Genomic DNA, 20,449 nt, shown 5'->3' with positions numbered 1-20,449 from the left:
GATATACCTCTTTGGCGCAGAAGTGCCAACATTGGGGCCAACACCTTTGTGAAGACCCGCGGAGCCGTGGCGAGACCGAAAGGTAACGCCACAAACTGATAGTGGTTCTCCTCTACGGAAAAGCGTAGAAACCGCTGATGTCCTGCGAAAATGGGAATGTGAAGATAGGCGTCCTTGATGTCTATGGACGCTAGGACATCCCCTGGATGCAGGAAGGCTGCTACCGTGCGAATGGACTCCATTCTGAATCTTCTTATGTTGACGAAAGAATTGAGTGCTCTTAAGTCCAGAATTGGACGCACTTTGCCCTCTTTCCTGGGTATTGTAAACAGGTTTGAATAAAACCCTTGAAACCGTTCTGTCCAAGGAACGTGGACTACCACTCCTTGTTGTAGTAAATCTGTGACTGCTCTCCGCAGATCTTCTAAACGATCTGAGGATAGTCGGATATTGGAAGGGAAGAATCGCGCCGGTGGGAGAGATCGAAACTCGATCTTGTACCCTGACCTTATGACTTTGCAAACCCATTTGTCCGGGATTCTGGAAAGCCATGGATCCGGGAACCGGCGAAGACGTCCCCCCACCCCAGTTATGGGTGGGGGCGCACCTTCAGGCTTTGGATGGTTTATCTTCAGGTCTGGAGGGGGCGGGCTTTTGCTTGCCCGACCAACGACCCCTGACGCCTCCTGCAGGAGCTTTGGAGGACTTAGTTTTTTCACCCGCTGGACGAAAAAACCTCTTGTGAGCAGAAAAAGAAGGCCCTCGTCTTTGACGAGTTCCTCTACCTTTAAAATTTTGCGGTAAAAAGGTGCTCTTTCCACCGGTGAGATCCTTAATGATCTCATCTAAGTTGGCTCCAAATAGACGCTCTCCTGAAAAGGGGATATTAGCCAATGCTTTTTTGGAACCTTGGTCGGCTAACCAACCTTTTAGCCACAGTGTACGCCTGAGAACCACTGCTGAGACTGATGCTCGCGCCATTAATGGAGTGGCGTCTAACGCCGCATCACACACAAACTGTAACCCCTGTATCATTTGTTCCAACAAATCTGATACCGCCTGAGGGACCTCTTCTAAGTCCCGGCGTAACCACTTGGTCCATTCAGTTACAGCCTGCGAAACCAGACCAATAGCTATTATAGGTCTGAAAGCTGATCCAATCAAGGAAAACATGGTGCGAGACATAGCTTCTATCTTGCGATCCACTGGATCTTTAAAAGACGGAGCGTCTTCTAAAGGAATAACCGTGGCTTTATTCAATCTAGCAATTGGTGAATCCACCACAGGTGGTTCTGTCCATTTCTTAATAAGGGTTTCCTCAAACGGATAACGCCTATCAATGCGTTTAGAAATAGTAAAAGTGCGTTTTGGCAGACGCCATTCTTCTTCGATTGGATTGCCAAAACATTTGGGCAATGGAAAAACCTTCGCCACTTTGATGCGTTTTTTTAGTCCCAAAAGGGATTTCAGTTTCAGCTATTTCCGATGGAATACCCTGTAACCTTAAGGTCTCTTGAACAGATACAATGAGTGCGTTTACCAACGCTTCCTCTCGGGCTATGGCGGATGCCGAAACATCCTCCTCACTGTCTGAAGAGACAGGACCCGAGACACCAATCCCAGATGAAGTACCTGCAACTGCAGAAATAGGCTCAGAGTCTGAATCCGAGGTTTCAGATAATAAGGGGTTAGGCGGGGGTCGCTTTCTTGCGCCCTGTCCCTGACAAGCCACTTCCACCCGGGACACAAAAGTTTCCATAATAGCTGACAAAGATTCAATTGTCAATGGGGTGCTGGAGGATCCCGCAGACCCCTCGAGGGGATCCGGAGGAGATACATGAGTGGCAGGGTCCATGTTAATACAGGACACCTTTGCCAGCAAACAAAAAAACTTTTTCTTTTTTTTTTTTTTTTTTTTTGTGTGTCTCCCCCTAGCGCAATAGCGCCCCTCAGAGTACCTGCTTCTCGATCCCAGAGAGAGAGAGAGAGGGACCCCCAAGGCTCACCAACCGATGCAGTGCAGTTTCCAACCAACTGCAGTCAGCGTCTGTCTTACACAGACTGGAAGGAGCCGTTTGCTTTTTCCCGGGTAGAAGGCGTGGCTCCGCCCCCTGTGTACGCCTTCCGGCGTTCCCAGCCCTCCACAAGGTAGCTGGGCTCACAAAACATGGCCGCCCCCATAGAAGAGACATAAGACTTCAAAAACATGGCGGCCGGCGTGACCTGAGGACATACATGCATTCGGTCTACGGCAAAATGGTGGCGGACCGCCGAAATCGTCTTCCCAGCACATTCACCTGCACTCTGCTAAGAGGTGATCTATGGATCTACAGAGATACACTACACATAAGGTAGGATTATACCTCCTATGTCTGCTGTAATGTTACAGTCTGCTGGGTAGAGTGTTAGCTCTTAAACCAAGTCCACTTCCCACAAACACATGCTGTATTACAAGGGGGACTTGTAAGTATCAGATATATACTGACCATATATGGAGGGGCCCATAACATACTGCCTCATAACGAGGAAAAAAGGGAACGTTTACTCACCATACCGAACCGACAGGCACCCTCTCTTCACAATACCCTCTCCACCGGGGTGGGGGTTTGTGGACGCCTCGACTCTCTGGTACCTGGCGTCCAAGCGAGACTTTTAACTCGCAAAGTCAGTCCCTTCACTGGGACTCCGTCGCGGCCGACCCAGCGCGGAGCTCTGGTCTGCACGCGCTCGTAGGCAGAAACCGGGGTGACCACTGGATCTCAACATCCAGCCCGTCGCCCGGCCCCGCATACTTACTTGAATATGTCGCGGCCGACCAAGCGCAATGCCATGGTCTGCGCGCGCTCGTAGGCCGGCTGGGGTGACCACAAGTGTCGCCCAGTCCGGCATTTTTGCTTGAAGATCTCACAGGAAAAAAACACTGGAGAAAACTACCTAAAAAATGTCTTTTTCTTAAAGAAAAAAAGTCTTTGCCAGGACCAAAAGATCCCAGCAAGGAACTTAGGTCCTTACTCCTGACTAGACAGAAAAAAACTGATTCCCTGTAGCAGAGAGAGGGAGGATATACCCTCAGGGACTGCCCCTAAGGTGGAGCCAGAACGTTTTGTCTTTCTGCCTAGTCCTACTCCTGCGGAGACAACATAACCCAGCTCTTGAGAATCAAGAAGACTACGTCTGTCAATGAGCGATAGAGAAAAGACAGTTGAATGGATATATCATATGAATATTAGTAACAGAATTGTCAAGACTATCATAATACACTTAAATAGTAGTGGCTACTCCGGTGAGTAATCCGGCTCTAGTCCACAAGCTGGTGCCCAACATGTTTCGCCGGAGGCTTCTTCAGGGGCATTTAAGATGTTACATATATATGGTCATGTTGCTATATCATTATATAAATGATATACAATGTATTTATTGGGTTGTAATGTAGCAGCTGACAGATAATAAAAAAAAAATCAACTACTTACATTTTGGGACCTTCTTTGAAGTTTCCATTCCTAAAATTTTCTGTCCATCAAGATCAACACACCAACAGCTACGTTGCTCAATGTGGCCAAGAGGCGAAGAAAAATCACTATATGAACCTGGATAGCTACTCAAACTACCAGTCAACAATCTCCAAAAAATATATGGGTTGAACAGTAAGTTATCTGATGACACTGTGGTTAGATTCCCAGATAGAACATCTTCTGGAAGGTCACTGAAACGGACGTACTGGGATAGCACAGGGAACACATTCTGGTGTCCCTGATCATACAGTTTTTGTAGAAAGTTGGAAAATCTCTGCGTTTTTGACTCTTTATATGTTAGCAGTAGGCTTAAAGTTTGAAGCAAAGAGATGTTTGCATTAAGTGTTTTCCATCTCTCATAGAACTCAAAGGCTTGTTCGGTGGGACCACTACACTGCACAGTTCTCCATTCACCATTAAGGGTACACTGGGGAATGTAAAGTTTGGACAGATCAGGAAGTTCCTCAGGACCAGATAACAGGCCGTTAGCTGCTTGAAGAAAGGCATTGCTGGCAGCCAACTGACAATAACTCGGGCCTGAAATAGGACAAGAAAGACGGAAGTCATATGCTATATATTCAACATCCTACTTTTGAAATCAAATTTTTCTGTACATTTTCCTCTACATTTTAGCTTTACATATAAACTCATCCCTAACCCAAACTCTGAACTCTAGCTTTTGCTTCCATGAGTTACGGGTTGGGGAATGACAGGGCCCGCAGGCTGGCTGGAGTAGAAGAAAGCAGAAGTTCAGGTTAAAGATAAATTCAGAGGATGCAGAAGCTCATATCTATCATCTTATATATAGACATGTGTAGCTATAGATATTTATAGGTACACTAAAACAAAAACGGTTTTAATGGACCTTTTAGCAAAATTACATTTTAACTAACTTACATCATCGCCACTTGTAAGATTATTTTTAAAAAAGTCAAACACAAATACTTCAAAAGATGTAAAGTACTCTCAGCTATCCCTAACTGCTGGTGGTTTAGCCCAGAAGTAAGTGATATAGGTGTACCCTTCCTATAGCCTCCTGGGTAATCATGGTCACAATACCTAGGAGGGGGTGTCCCATCAACAGTCAAAATAGTATGGGAATGTGCTCCTGCATTTAAACAAACTAAAGCTGGCCATTAATGTGGCAGGTTCAGCGGTGACCAGCTGAATATCGATCCTCGTATGACTGTCACAGTTCGACAGAAGTTTATTGTTAGATTGACTTCTATTGAATGGGAATGTTGAAAAAACGTTTGTTGATCAGGGCAGTGGCCAGTTGGTTTGTGCAGATGGAGGAATCCATGTTTTTTTTTTTCAGCCCAATCAAAAAAAAGAATCATCTATGGCCACCTATAAACAACACAAGACCTCCTATTGTATGAGTAAGATCCAGTGGGTGTGTCTTTAGGGGGCCAGCTAGAAAACCAGGAAGAACTATCCAGCTCTTGATGTTTTAAACCAAGATGGCCACACAGAAAAAAAGTAGTGGCTGGAGAAGAAGAGGAGGGGCAGGCAAACCAATGACGTGAAAGTTACTAGCAAGTGAAGTACAAAGCCCTCTTTAGGTATTCTTATCTGCATTGGTTATAGTCAGGGCTTTTTTTCAGCAGGAACGTGGGGGAACGCAGTTCCGGCACCTCCAGCACTGAATGTATGTTATAGCAAGGGGTGTGGGGTTTGTTGGAGGGTCTCTTGATGCTGACTGCTTGGGGATCTATTGTCACTGATAAGGATCTGTTATTGTGCGAGGGTCTATTGTTGCTGCTGGTGGATCTATTGTTGCTGGGGATCTTATGTTGTTGAGGTAGAGGTCTATTGTTGGCTTATGTAATGATACTGGTTGCTGGGAGAGCCATAGTTGCTACTGGAGGGGGTTGAATGTTGCTGGGGTGGATATTTTGTTGCTTGGTGAGGTATTTTGTTGTGCGTGGGAGGTGGGTAGGGGGTGGAACCAAGAAACAGTGCTCAGAGGTGGGTAGTGGGTGGAGACAAGGGGTGACTCAGAAGGGGGGAGTTCCTGCACCTATTCTCCGAGAAAAAAAGCCCTGGTTATAGTATTCCTTTTTGCTGCCCTGACCTAATCCATTAAGCTCATGACTGTCTGGTAGTAGTATATTAAAATCAAGAAAACTCACTGCATATTCAGAAAAACAATTAATGTTGGAGGATTATCTGGCATCTGAACCCTGGTAGAGATAACCTAGGTTATGAAAAATGTTATCGACAGAACAGAGGTGGTAAAACCCAGTTTCAGCTTAAACTTTCTTTAATCTATCTAGGTTCACACCTTTATAATGCCTTGGCAAGGTGCCATGCTCCTTCACTGTTTGCCTTTGGTTACAATTTATTAACTCTACATCATCCTAAGACAAACTGAAACTTACATTGAACATTTTCTCCAGACAGTTTCTGAGTTCCTGGAATATTCCTGCCCTCTAAATCGACACAAAAGCAGTGTTTGCTGGTACATTGCACTGCCCTATAATTCCCGCTCTGATCGCAGGCTGGAATGAACAAATCAGATCCAGCAGGCTGACTTTTCCTTAGGATTATTTGACTCCCTCGTTCCTTCTCACATTTTGATGGACATTTTGGTTTCTTGTCTGTTGTTCTCGATCCCAGAACTTCCTGTCCTTTATCATCCACGCACCAACACTCTGATTGATCACACTGAATTTCTTCATATCTGCCCTCTTTTGTACAGGTTGGAACAAGAGCCTCCTTGCCTTTTCTACAGTCTTTAGAAGCCATAATTATCTTCACGGCCTCAGAAATATCTTCAGCAACATTTGGTGGCATGGAAACAATATCTTGAAGTAACACTGCAAATTCTTTACGTTTTAAAATGGATGAAAAGAACCCAACTCGTTTCTGGTTTTCCTGTAAATTCACAGTGCGCCCAAAACTAGCCAGGATAGGTTGGTTAAGGTCGAAGAAAGGTTTTGAAATGTTGGAATCACGACTCAAATAAGAATCTTCTTCAGAAGAAAATAACTTAGCAAGCTCTTTAAAGTTCCCTCCACTGTACATTCCCGTTAGGCCAATCTGCTGGAAAAATTCACTAAAACTGAATTTGTTTTTTGTACCAATTGCTCCAGTGAAGTTGAATGAACCCAAATTCTTGAGATATTTGCCACCAAACAGATTCTGTTGAAATCTTATAGGGTTAGAGGTGAATTGCAGAGCAAGCTGTATCTGTTCCTTGGATTCGAAAATCCCTCCAATCATTTCAACAATGAAACTCTTGAGTGGAAGTCCCACACTTGTTGCCAGTTCAAACAGTAGTCCTGAATCTGAGAAGGTTTCCACTATGTAGGATGGGCAATAATCAAAGCTTCTCTTGGTTCCCGACTCTTCCTCCTGTGTCAAGAAGAAACTTTGTTGAACAAAATGGCCCGTTGGTCCGTAGAATAGAGTAGATAGAGCTTGTCTTCTTTTTACGGGGCATTCCTGGTAGACATCTGTAGATGTGAACAACGAAAATCAGAAACTAAGGTATACATTGAATTTGTAAATCACTTAACAGGCCTGCAAAATTAGGGGATTTTAAAGGGAATTGTTGAAGATATCACCAATTACATTTCAACAGTGATTTTTCTACTGTAGTTCCGAAAAGTAATTAAAGTATCTAACCAGATCCTCTCCTCCATTTTTCCTGTCACAGGTTCTCATAAATAACTCAGATACGGTAAGTCAACAAGAACAAGTGCAAACAAATGGTTTCCTTGTAAATAAAGAACTTTAAAGGTTAGTGTCACGTGGACAGAACGGAGGCAGCAGTTTTTTTAGTTTGATGTTTCTATAGGAGTCAATGACCTATTGATGCTCTAGAGCAGGGATCTGGAAAGAAGGCCTTCCAGCTGTTGCAGAACTACACGTCCCATGAGGCATTGTAAAACTCTGACATTTACAGACATGACTAAGCATGATGGGAATTGTAGTTCCTGAACTATAGTTTGGAGACCCGCACAACATTCTAAAATGTTAAAAACTATACTAATACTTTTACATAATGCAGAATCATCCACATTTGTAGGATACCCAATGTTAGTGGTGATTTATTCTTCCAAACCAAATACACCTTTACACACTGGTACTGACTAATATTCCAATGTTTCTCTCCCTTACTCAGCTAATGGAGCTGATGGAGAGGGAGAGGGGCAAACAAGAATGTTGTGCAGGTACCCAGTGTCCTTATTATCAACTGATAACGTCAATGGTTGTTCGGACTCTGGTAGCTAGAAGGTTGTAATGGTGCACAATAAAAACCTGTGGCTTTGAGTAACTAAAAGGCAGACTTCAACCACCCTCTGGCTTGTATACAATTTTTGGGCAATTTTTAGGCATTTTGCCAAGGCACCCCTGAAGAAATGTGAAGGTACCCCAGGGTGCCTGGGCACCCTGGTTGAAAAAGGCTGCTCTAGAGACCAATAATTTACTGCAACAAACCATCCTATCACCTCCCCTTCCATCAACACTATGCTTGCACTCCCCTTCTCCCCACCATGCCCCAACTACTGTGCATTCATGCCCCATCCTGCTACCCCATACCACACCTGTAAATCAACCACCACTGCTGCACCCGACACCCATTCTCTGCCCCCGCTCTCATTGCCTCTATCACATGTCCGCATTTCACCTGCCACTGCACTAATGCCTGCTTCTGCGCTACCAATGTACCAGTGTGCACTTCTGTGCTTTCCACCACCTCAGTGATTTGTTCTTCTGTATTCCGTCCCTTTAATGAATGGGCACACTTTAGCTGGTAAGACATACAGAGTACTAAGGATTCCAATAGTAAATGACCTTCAAAGAACTTTCTTTGCAGTAAATAAACGTGATCAGTTCTAAGTAGTCAAAACATCAGAAAACTTGTGCAGGCTCTCAGCAGGGCAATACCAGCAAGTCAGTAACATGGGGGCACGTGACCATCATTTTAAATCTGAAAGTTAAATACCTATTTAAAATAGAAGTCTCATTTATTTTATTATTATTATTATTATTATTATTATATACTGTTCTGTCCCCCAGGGGACAAAGAACGTGTAGTACTTTGTCCCTTCTTTCTACGAGCTGTGGAAGGGTAACTATATAAGAAGAAAACTGCTTTGACGGCTGGTGCTTACCTTTGGGCTCCAAGCATTTTTAAAAGGCAAGCAGCAGTGAGAGGAATGCAGAGGGAGAGTTTGTGTCTGCCTCCATTCCCTCTGCATTCTTCTTGGTGGTGCTTAGCTCGGGAAAGGGCTTGCAGCTGGAGATGAGCGCCACCTGAGTCTCCTTGCTATCTGTGTTGTTGGACAGCCTTGGGGATAGAGGGACTGACAATATAACTAGCCACCTACAGCATGTAGGAAGATGGGACTAAATGCTACATGTACATTGTCCCCTTAAATAAATGATGCCCCTTCTTTAAAAACAATAGAAAGTTAGTTGTGGTGGGAATCACAAACCACAAATAAACTGTCCTTACAGTGTCATTTCAAAAAGTCAAAAGAATGAAAAGGGGGCCTCTTCATGACAGCAAGAGGAGCAAACTTTGGAACTTAGCTCCTCATGCTGACATGAAGGGATCACCCTTTTTTATTCTTCTTTATATAACACAATAACATACCTTTAATTATGGAGATAAGCTTAAACAGGTAGCAGAGAATTACAAAAAGGAGAGAGAATGGAGAAAGGTAGTAGAGGGGAATAGAATGAGTGACAGAAAAGGCAAAGAGAAGGGATAGAAAGATATAGCGAGATGAAGGCAGAGGAACTTAGAAAGCAAGATAAAGAGAAAAAAAAGGGACAGGGAGAAGGAACAGAGAGGGAAGGAGAGAAGAGATTGGAAGGAGGGAAGAGAAAGGGAGAAAAAGAAAAAAAGGATAGATAGATAGATAGATAGATAGATAGATAGATAGATAGATAGATAGATAGATAGATAGATAGATAGATAGATAGATAGATAGATAGATAGATAGATAGATAGATAGATAGATAGATAGATAGATAGATAGATAGATAGATAGATAGATAGATAGATAGATAGATAGATAGATAGATAGATAGATGTACTCAAACCCACAGTACTTCATTTCAATTCAGAGATTGGACCACTCAAAGTTCCCCAAGTGTTTCAGGTTATCCAATTAGCATACATTAGGGTACAGTAGTGTATTTGTAGGTTTACGGAATAGTTTTGATATAAATATATGTAGCACCCTCTAGTATGCTAAAAGTGTAGAAAGTCTTTTTTTTTTTTTTAGTGTAAGTAAATTTGGCCAAGCCTGTCTCTGTTTCCTGGGTTGGGCAGAGATCCAAGGAGAGCTGGATGATTCACAGGCAGCATCATTGAGACCTCCCTACTTTTCGAACTTACTGGAAACTTCCAGAAGGTTGGGAGTGGAGGTCAGGTGGAGCTGCCTGGAGTATTCTGAGGGCCCTGACCAATCCCCAACGTGAGTTGGTATGGGGTAGGCCCCTCAAATACTCAGGGTCAGCCCTTTTGAGGAGCAGTTGTTTGGGTGGAGGTTGGAGATGGAGTGTTAGGCTGTCAGTGGCCTTTGAGGTAGCTCCCCAGTCTTGGGGGTTTGACCTCAGGCCTGGGCTCGGCTGCGGACAGGACCCTCTAAAGACACACAGTGGTGTCCTGGCCAGGAGGCACAGGAGCAAGTTGAGAACAACGGGAGAAGACTACCAGACAAGTCTCCAGGAGGAACAAGGAACAGCCAAGAGTGCTGGTGAGTGACACACAGTCAGGAAGACTGGGAGGCACGCTGGAGAGGACTGGGATGGAGCAGTCTGGGATGGGTGCAGAGCCAATCAGGAGGACTGTGGTGGTACAGGCAGTGGAAAGGGGCAGCTGCAGCCGGGGAGGGCTGGCAGTGCCTGAAGAAGTGGTACTGGGAGCAGTAGCCACAGATAGGACAGCTAGCACTAAAGATTTATATTTTTGCTACACCATATGGGGTCCGCGGTCCCTGCCTGAAAAGGGCATTTATTCAGACCCAGCTAAGATTGTTCTGAGTCTGAAACCTGTGCTAGCTGGCCCTGGGAGTAATAGTCTGCAAGCAAGCATGTGCTGGGGGCAGAAGAGAATATATACTGTATACTGGAGTGTATATAGTTCAAAGTCCCTACAGAGTTTTTATCGATCAAATGGGAATCCCATATGCACCCTTCCCCATCCAAGTTCAATTCCCCTAAATAAAAACAGAAAACATTGACACATTTGCATTGGTCCTTGACCACCAAAGCAGCCTATTTGGAAACCAGAACTAAGAGAAATAATGATGTTGCTATTTTTTGGCCTCCTTCCAAAAATGTTACTTGCCCTGGTTATCTCTGGCTGCATTACTTTTTAAAATACTGGCAAGGAACAAGCATGCAACCAGTTAAAACTCAGGATCTTGTTCAGGGATAGCAAAGAAGAAAGCATATAAGTTATGGAACAGCATAACAACCATGCGTCTATCATTCCCAGAGATCGAGGGCAACAGTGGCAAACTGCATACTTTCCTCAACACAGGATTAGAAACTTGTGACCCAATAATGGAAATACAGACGCACCGGGGTCAATCTGGATGAACACCAAATATCCTCATCTAATGGTTTTGGCTTCTATGAGGAAAACTGTGGCTTAAGTGGAAATTAAAATCAGAACTTGGTAGTCTTGTGCTCAGGCTGGAGATGACCTCTATAGGGGGAGCCCAACAGATTGACACCAGGCTCACAGAGGGAGAGAATACAACTAAATAACAGAACACACAGCTAGGCCTGAGAACAAGGCTGCACTGTTATTATACATTATATATTATCTACTTAAGTGTGGACATTTAGACAAATACCCACCCCTGACTTGTTGTCCTTAACCATGAAACAATGAAATGGTAAAAATACACATCCTAATTAATTTGTATTCCTTACCACATTGTAGAGGCTTTCCCACCACTCGAGATCCATAGATCTCCTGTCCTGTGAGGTCAACACACCAACACTGTCCACCAGCCTGGCACTGGAAAGTCACAAAGTCACCATTTTCATCACAAGTTGGCACATATATATCCCCCATCTGGGAAGCAGTAAACCTCTGAATCTCACATGCTGAAGGACCTGTGAAGAAGACCAATGGACCCAATACAAATGATTAGCAGCATTCTGACATATATGAAAACTTCGGAGAGTAACTTGCTGATACAATTCTGTAAAGGCTGTAAAAGGCTGCTGTTACCCCTCACCTTCACCTATCTACTTTGGTATCCTGAGTGTAGAAGGGCTGGTCCATTTATTACACTGAACACAATTATAAATGCAAAACTTTTGTTTTGCCCCCATTTTTTATGAGCTGAACTCAAAGATCTAAGATTTTTTCTATGTACACAAAAAGCCTATTTCTCTCAAATATTGTTCACAAATCTGTATAAATCTGTGTTAGTGAGCACTTCTCCTTTGCCGAGATAATCCATCCACCTAACAGGTGTGGCATATCAAGATGCTGATTAGACAGCATGATTATTGCACAGGTGTGCCTTAGGCTGGCCACAATAAAAGGCCACTCTAAAATGTGCAGTTTTATCACACAGCACAATGCCACAGATGTCGCAAGTTTTGAGGCAATTGGCATGCTGACTGCAGGAATGTCCACCAGAGCTGTTGCCCGTGAATTGAATGTTCATTTCTCTACCATAAGCCGTCTCCAAAGGCATTTCAGAGAATTTGGCAGTACATCCAACCGGCCTCATAACCGCAGCCCACGTGTGACCACTCCAGCCCAAGACCTCCACATCCAGCATCTTTACCTCCAAGATCGTCTGAGACCAGCCACCCGGACAGCTTCTGCAACAATCAGTTTGCATAACCAAAGAATTTCTACAAAAACTGTCAGAAACCGTCTCAGGGAAGCTCATCTGCATGCTCATTGTCCTCATCTGGGTCTCAACCTGACTGCAGTTTGCCGTCGTTACCGACTTGGGTAGGCAAATGCTCACATTCCATGGCATCTGGCACTTTGGAGAGGTGTTCTCTTCACGGATGAATCCCGGTTTTCACTGTACAGGGCAGATGGCAGACAGCGTGTTATGGTGTCATGTGGATGAGCCGTTTTTTTATGTCAACGTTGTGGATGGAGTGGCCCATGGTGGAGGTGGGGTTATGATATGGGCAGGTGTATGTTATGGACAATGAACACAGGTGCATTTTATTGATGGCATTTTAAATGCACAGAGATACTGTGAGAAGATCCTGAGGCCCATTGTTGTGCCATTCATCCACAACCATCACCTCATGTTGCAGCATGATAATGCACGATCCCATGTTGCAAGGATCTGTACACAATTCCTGGAAGCTGAAAACATCCCTATTATAAGGCTGGTGGAAGCCTGTCGTGCAAAGAAGGCTTACCGTTGCTGTAGTATGGTAAGCAACGGGTTAAGTTGCTGTCTGCAAAATGTTACAATTATGTATATGTCTGGGAGCTGGGTGTGGCTGAAGTTAGTTGCATGCTGATGTGCAGTGAATAAAGAAGCAACCTGTACAGCTTGTCTGTGTTAATACACTACATTTTGGCGACGAGGATGGCTAGCTTTCTGGATTTACCGGCTATCGGACCGTTTGATGTGTCTGGAGACCACACTAGTCTCTCACAGCGCTGGGACAAGTGGAAGAAGGGATTTCAGCTCTATGTTATAGCCACAGGAGTGACTGCACCTGCTCAGAAGAGAGCCATGCTGCTGCATCTAGCTGGACCTCAAGTTCAGGACATTTTTGAAACCCTGGGAGCAACAGGGGAAGATTCAGACTATGAGACAGCCATTAATAGACTGAGTGAGTACTTTGAGCCAAAGAAAAATATTCCCTATGAAAGATAAGTTTAGACAGGCTGTGCAAGAACTGGGAGAAACCACAGACAGTTATGTGACTATGCTGAAATATCTGGCAAAGTCTTGTGATTTTGGGACTGTAACTGAGGAGATAATCAGAGATCAGGTCATAGAGAAATGCACATCTGTGCACCTCAGGAGGAGATTATTGAGAGAACCTAGTCTCACACTTACTATTCTGCAGGAGATTGCAAGAGCCATTGAACTGTCTGAGCTCCAGGCTCTGCATATTGAAACCAAGAACACTGCATCTGTCAATACAGTCTCCAAACCTACCTATAATAATAGGAATATCTGGAGTAGGAAAGAAAGTTTTCCAAAGAGGACTTTTCATATCACCTGCAATAAATGTGGCAGGGCGGGACACACAAGTCAGGACTGCACTGTGGTACAGAATAAAATGTGCTATGCGTGTGGAAAGACAGGTCATTTTGCAGCTGTGTGTAGAAGTACAACCAGAGATAACAAAACCAAAGGACAATCTGCATAAGTAAATGTTATAGCTGAGGATAAAGAGAGTGCTCCTGACTGTGAATTTATATTCTCCCTGTGTTCTCTGCAAGCTGGGACATTAACCATTAAGATTGGAAAAACAGATGTGTCAGTGTTGATTGACTCTGGAGCTACATGCAATGTTATGGACTTGGCTTCTTGGCACAGTCTTAATAGCAGAGAAAATCACCTTAAATTGTGTAACACCACTAAACAGATTTATACTTATGGCTCCAGTACACCACTACAACTTAAAGGCAAATTTTATACCTCTGTTCAAACGCATGAGACTGGTCCTCCATTGCAGACCGAATTCTATGTTGTAGATGGCACAGGGTCGCCTCTGCTTGGTCGTCAAACCGCAATGGCACTAGGCGTGTTACAGATTGGCCGTGATGTAGGCAGCGCAAGAGTGAATATGGTGTCTCCTGCTATTTCTGCATTGAAAGAGGAATTTAAAGATTGCTTCTCTGGGTTTGGAAAATTAAAGGATTTTCAGTTGGAGCTTCACATTGATCCACATGTAAAGCCTATTGCACAGCCAGTACGCAGACTTCCTTATAGCCTGAGATCACCTGTTGAGCACAAACTGGCAGAGCTGCTAGACCTTGACATTATTGAACCTGTGGAAGGGCCCACTCCGTGGGTATCGCCGTTAGTTGTTGTACCAAAGGGCACAGATATTCGGATTTGTGTGGACATGAGATGTGCTAACCAAGCTGTGCAGAGAGAGAGACATCCAATTCCCACTATTGAAGATGTTCTGCATGCAATGAATGGGGCAAGTGTCTTCAGTAAACTGGATTTGAAATGGGGTTATCATCAGATTGAATTGACCCCAGCATCTAGAGTCATCACTACATTTGCAAGCCATAAAGGTCTTTTTAGATACAAGAGGTTGATGTTTGGCGTATCGTCCGCACCGGAGGCCTATCAACATGTGATTCAGCAAGTGCTACATGGTTGTGAAGGCACGCATAACATTTCTGATGATATAATTGTGTGGGGAACAAACACACAGGAGCACGACGAACGTCTCCGTGCAGTGCTAAATCGCTTGAAGGAGAAAGGGTTAACATTAAATGAGAAGAAATGCACATTTCAAATGAATAAAATGACTTTTATGGGCCATGTGCTGTCTGACAGGGGCATTGGTCCGGAGGACTGTAAAATTAAAGCTGTGTCTGATGCCAGAAATCCTGAAAACCCTGCAGAAGTACTCAGTTTTCTTGGGCTAGTGAATTACTGTGCCAAGTTTATTCCAGATATGGCGACTGTCAGTGAACCTTTGAGAGTGTTGACTCGCAAAGCAGTCCCGTGGAAGTGGGGCTTTTTGGAACAAGGTGCATTTGATGAACTTAAGAGACGGCTGACTTGCGCCACAACTTTGGCTTATTTCAATCCTAATGCACACACCCAAGTTATTGTCGATGCTAGCCCTGTGGGGTTAGGCGCCATCTTGGTTCAGAGACAATGCACAGGTGATTACAGGCCTATTCAGTATGCAAGCAGATCCCTCACTGATGTAGAGAGACGTTATTCTCAGACCGAGAAAGAAGCTTTGGCTGTTGTTTGGGGATGTGAAAGGTTTCACACCTATCTCTACGGCCTTGATTTTGAAATCATCACAGACCACAAGCCTCTGGAAGTGATATATTCGCCACGCTCAAAACCATCCGCCAGAATTGAGAGATTGTTACCATATCGCTTTACAGTGCGGTACAGACCTGGACCGACTAATGCGGCAGATGCACTTTCCAGATTGCCTCAGTCTTCTGCACCTGTTCATAACCTGGCAGAAGAGTACATTCGTTTTGTGGCTACTAACGCCATGCCTCAGGCATTGACACCGCGGGAGGTTGAAGAATTGTCATCTGTGGATCCGGAAATTGCTCGGTTGAGAAAAGACAAGGGGTTTGGGTGGATTGTGACCCAAGCTATCACAGAATCAAACAAGAGCTGAGTATTGCAGGACAACTAGTTCTACGTGGCAATCGTATTGTGATGCCTAAAGATTTACGGAAACGTACATTACATTTAGCCCATGAGGGCCATCAAGGCATTGTACGCACCAAACAAAGATTACGTGAGAAAGTCTGGTGGCCAGGAATTGACAAGGATGTGGAACGTTTGGTTTCTGCATGTCGAGCATGTCAATTGGTGGGCAGCAAACCTAAACCAGAACCAGTAACTCACACTGTTCTACCTGAGGGACCATGGGAAGATTTAGCCATTGATCTGTGCGACATTCCATCTGGACACCATCTTTTAGTTGTTGTGGACTATTATTCAAGGTGGCAAGAGGTGGTAGTTCTCACTAAAGCTACATCATCAACTGTAATTGAGGGGTTGGAGAGCATTTTTGCATCTCATGGGTTGCCTAAACGGATTGTGAGTGATAATGGTGCCCAATTTACTTCTCAGGAATTTCAGGATTATCTGAAATCAAATGCTATTGAACATCATCGTACAACTCCATACTGGCCACAGGCTAACGGGGAAGTGGAACGCCAGAATCGAACCTTGATGAAAGCTTTGCGGATTGCTCATTTAGAGAGAAGAGACTGGAAAAAGGAACTGTGGCGTTTTCTTTTGGCTTATCGCACAACTCCGCATACTGTCACTGGCGCTAGTCCTGCGGAACTTCTTTGTGGTCGCAAATTCAGGACAAAATTGCCAGACATTGGGGGTCCTCCTACAAGTCAGAAACCTTTTCGGCATATTGATGAGGAAAGGAAGATCCGGGCTGAACAGTATGCAAACCACCGCCGCCATTGTCAACCTAGTGGCCTTCAACAGGGTGATAAGGTGTTGCTTCACCAGTGATCGGTTTAACAAACTGGCTCCGTCCTTTGAACCTGAGCCTTATGTTGTAAAGGAGAAAAGAGGTACTCAAGTGGTTTTAGAGGATTTAGATGGACACACAAAAGTGCGTAATTCTTCATTTGTGAAGAAATTTATTGAGTCAGAAGGTCAAGTATCGGAAGATGGCGAACAGGCAAAGAGTAGTGATGATACTGCCAGTGATCCAGACTTCAATCCACAACCATCCACATCGGAATGGCCAAGAGAAAAACGAGCAACAAATCCACCGGCCTACCTTAAGGACTATGTGTATAGTCAGGAGTTTATAGGTTAAATTTTTAGTTGTTCATCCATGCATTTTGTTAATCTTATTAATACGTTGTGCATGTTATGTTTTATTCAAAGAGAGGAGGGAATGTAGTATGGTAAGCAACGGGTTAAGTTGCTGTCTGCAAAATGTTACAATTATGTATATGTCTGGGAGCTGGGTGTGGCTGAAGTTAGTTGCATGCTGATGTGCAGTGAATAAAGAAGCAACCTGTACAGCTTGTCTGTGTTAATACACTACAGTTGCCGGTGGGTGGAGCTTAGATGGAAACCCCTGAGGTGAGTAGCACAGGCTAGCCAGAGGTGCGGGGTCTAAGCATCCACCGATCTTCACCAGAGCCTCTGATGGTGACGATGGATTTGGCTGCAGGTGGATACCAGGTCGCGATCCCCAGGGTCGCCCCACCAGAAGGTAACCGGTCAAGGTCCGAAGATGGATGAGCCGACAAGGAGGATCCAGAAGAGTAGTCAAAACGAGCCGGGGTCAGGACAGGCAGCAAACAAGCAAGGTCAGGGATGAGCCAAAGGTCAACAGGAATCAGACAGGAATCAACAGGAAGCAGGTTCGGGAACACAGGAGAGCTGAAGACAAAACAGCAAAGTGCAAATGCACCAGCTGCCTTTAAATAGGCCTTCTTTGGCGCCAAAACGTCCGGGTCAACGTGTGCGAATGTGAGAACGCATAATGTGCATGGGGTCATGCACGTTAGCTAATGCGCATTAGCTAAGCGCTAATTCGCGCATGCCCATTAGCCAATTAGCGTTTTCTAACAATCCCAGTTCTTGCATGGCCAGCAGACTCACCGGGCATGTCAACCACTGAGCATGTTTGGGATGCTCTGGGTTGGCGTATACAACAGCGTGTTCCAGGTTCTGCTAATATCCAACAACTTTGCACAGCCATTGCGAAGGAGATGTGTTGCATTGCATGAGGCAATTGGTGGTCATACCAGACACTGACTGGTTTTCAGAACCCCACAATACAGTAAAACTGCACATTTTAGAGTGGCCTTTTATTGTGGCCAGCCTAAGGCACACCTGTGCAATAATCATGCTGTCTAATCAGCATTTCGATATGCCACACCTGTGAGGTGGATGGATTATCTCGGCAAAGGAGAAGCACTCACTAACACAGATTTAGACAGATTTGTGAACAATATTTGAGAGATATACTGTAGGCCTTTTTTGTACATTGAAAAAGATCTTTGAGTTCAGCTCATGAAAAATGGGGGCAAAAACAAAAGTCTGCGTTTATAATTTTGTTCAGTGTAGATTGTTATTACTAGCTTTATCCCCAAAGGGAAGGTTTAATTCAATCTAACTAAGGAAAGCAAGGGAACCCTTTTAAAGTTTCCTATCATTGGTCTTGATGTTTACCCAACAGATGTCACTGCCCCTTCTCTCAATAGTGTTTGGGCATAGCAATTAGCTGATCAGACCTGAGCACCGTTTTATGGGGGAGGTCACAAGCTGTCCTTATCTAGATGCGGGGAGGCAGATACGGACCACCGATAGGTGAATATACCTTGATAGGGGAGAGGGTTATCAGGAAACACCATCTTTCTCCCTGATTGGACAAGACAAGGATAACTAAACCCACAAACAAAAATGCAATATATTGCAGCTTACAGTCCTTAGATAAGGTGACTGCAATAGTTTTCTGCTTTTTCAAGCTAAAAGCATTTTTAGCAAAGACAGAAAATACCTGTTGATCTTGCCATAAATGGGGCATAATTCCTGCCACTGAAACCAATGATGGGGCACTATGAGGCATGTTTACTCCCATTAATGCCAGGCATTGCCTACTCCCACTGGCCACAGTCTGTCTGCCCCCCACCCCCCTTTTATGGTCTGAAGGACAGTAAAATGGCCCTTTGTTTAGAATGTTTGGAGACCCTTGACGTATACAGTTTGCAACCCCTCCTATTTTTTACATCTAACCTATCTACCAAACATGTGGTGGACCATATGGACTTTGTAAATTATTAGGCATATCAGCATCAATTTAATTGTGTTTAATTCTAAAATCTACATCACAATTGGCTGGCTGAAGTCACATGGTTTGAATTTAGCTAAACAGACAGCCTTCTTTTTTATAGGTCCACTGTGTTTTGGTGGTTTATGATGTGAATATATATGCTTTCTAATACTGTACATAAGGCATGTGCTGTATAAAAGCTATAGATCTATGACCACTGGTATTGAAGGCATTGCAAATTCAACCAAAACAACAGTCTTTCCAGTGGTGGATTCTAGAACATTGGAGTACTTACATCTGAACTTGCCAGCTGTAATGAGCTGTACTCCCAGAAATCGCCTCTGTAGAATCCGATAGATGGCGGTTTCAGTAAATGTTCGTGAACGCATTAGTGTAGAGAAGACCGTGTCGTAGACTTCATCAAGCAGGAGCTCTACCCCTACAATATGGCAGAGAAGAATAGATAAACACATATCATAGATGGGATTCATCTGTTGTATTATCTGGGTATGCGCAATGATTCTTAGTTACACCAACTATGTCTGTGAATGTAATCAGCCTAAAGCTATCCTCTAGATCTGTGGTTCTCAACCTATATGACCAGGGTCCGCTATATTCCTCCATAGCCTTCCATCCCCCCAGTGGTAAACACACACAATAAAATTATGGGAATACAAAATATGTAATCATATGCTAGAAGGCTCTGATTGGGGCTGGGTGCCACTATGAAGGGATGGGGGTTCTGGAGGGGGTTAGGGGACTCTGTAGCAGACTTGTAGGGGATGAGGTTTCTAGAGGGAGATGGAGGAAACTGTGGGGGATGGGGCCTCTTCAGGAGGCTGTGGGAGACTGTAGGGCCCTACTAGGGGCTGGGGGACACTGTTGGAGATTGGGGGCACAAAAGACTAGAGACTCTGTAGCACATTAGGGGGGAGGCAATGCAGGGTGCTGGGTGGCATTGTATGAGGTTAGGGACACTGCGGGTGCTGAGAGCTCTCAGGGGATCTGGGAGCACTATGGGAGGTTGAGAGGCACCGTGGGTCACTATGGGAGGCTGGGGGCACTGTAGGCGCTGAGGGCTCTCAGGGTGTTTGGGGGCACTGCGGGAGGTTGACGGGCACTGCAGGCCACTATGGAAGGTTACCGGCTCTATGGAAGCGAGGCAGTGTGAGAGAGGTTAAGGGATCTGCAGATGGCTTTTGGCCTAGGAGGAGAAAGGCTGTGCCCCAGGAGCAGACCCTGGCCTGAACCACTGCTCTAGGGGACTGCTACATATACAGTTGAAATGCATATAACTGAACTAGTTTAACCTACTAAAATAATTGTAATCCTGTTAAGTTAATCATCCAATCAAAGCTTTCCGGCCAAACAGTATAGCCAGGTCAGTGACTAAACATTTCTCTAGTAAAGCTAAACAATAAAGCTTGCTCACCGATCCACTCCCAGCCTACTGATAAGTTAACGAATCTATAAAA

The 20,449-nt window shown here is 44.5% G+C and overlaps 1 protein-coding gene across 1 annotated transcript in view; it reads right to left on the bottom strand.

Moving 5' to 3' along the window:
- TG (thyroglobulin) overlaps positions 1 to 20,449 on the bottom strand; it is a gene marked incomplete at its 5' end in the record, with an annotated part of 481,401 nt that overhangs the window by 419,272 nt on the left and 41,680 nt on the right. Inside the window, 4 exons of the mRNA XM_082259019.1 lie at positions 3,471 to 4,049; positions 5,897 to 6,973; positions 11,421 to 11,606; positions 19,270 to 19,413. Coding sequence (XP_082115145.1) covers positions 3,471 to 4,049; positions 5,897 to 6,973; positions 11,421 to 11,606; positions 19,270 to 19,413 — 1,986 coding nt within the window. The remainder of the gene's footprint in view (positions 1 to 3,470; positions 4,050 to 5,896; positions 6,974 to 11,420; positions 11,607 to 19,269; positions 19,414 to 20,449) is intronic.

This window comes from Pelophylax lessonae (assembly GCF_965119305.1).
Source record: "Pelophylax lessonae genome assembly, chromosome: 5".
Classification (NCBI taxonomy): Eukaryota; Metazoa; Chordata; class Amphibia; order Anura; family Ranidae; genus Pelophylax; species Pelophylax lessonae.
Note: the sequence above shows the minus strand (reverse complement) of the source record. Positions and strands in the feature narration are given on the sequence as shown.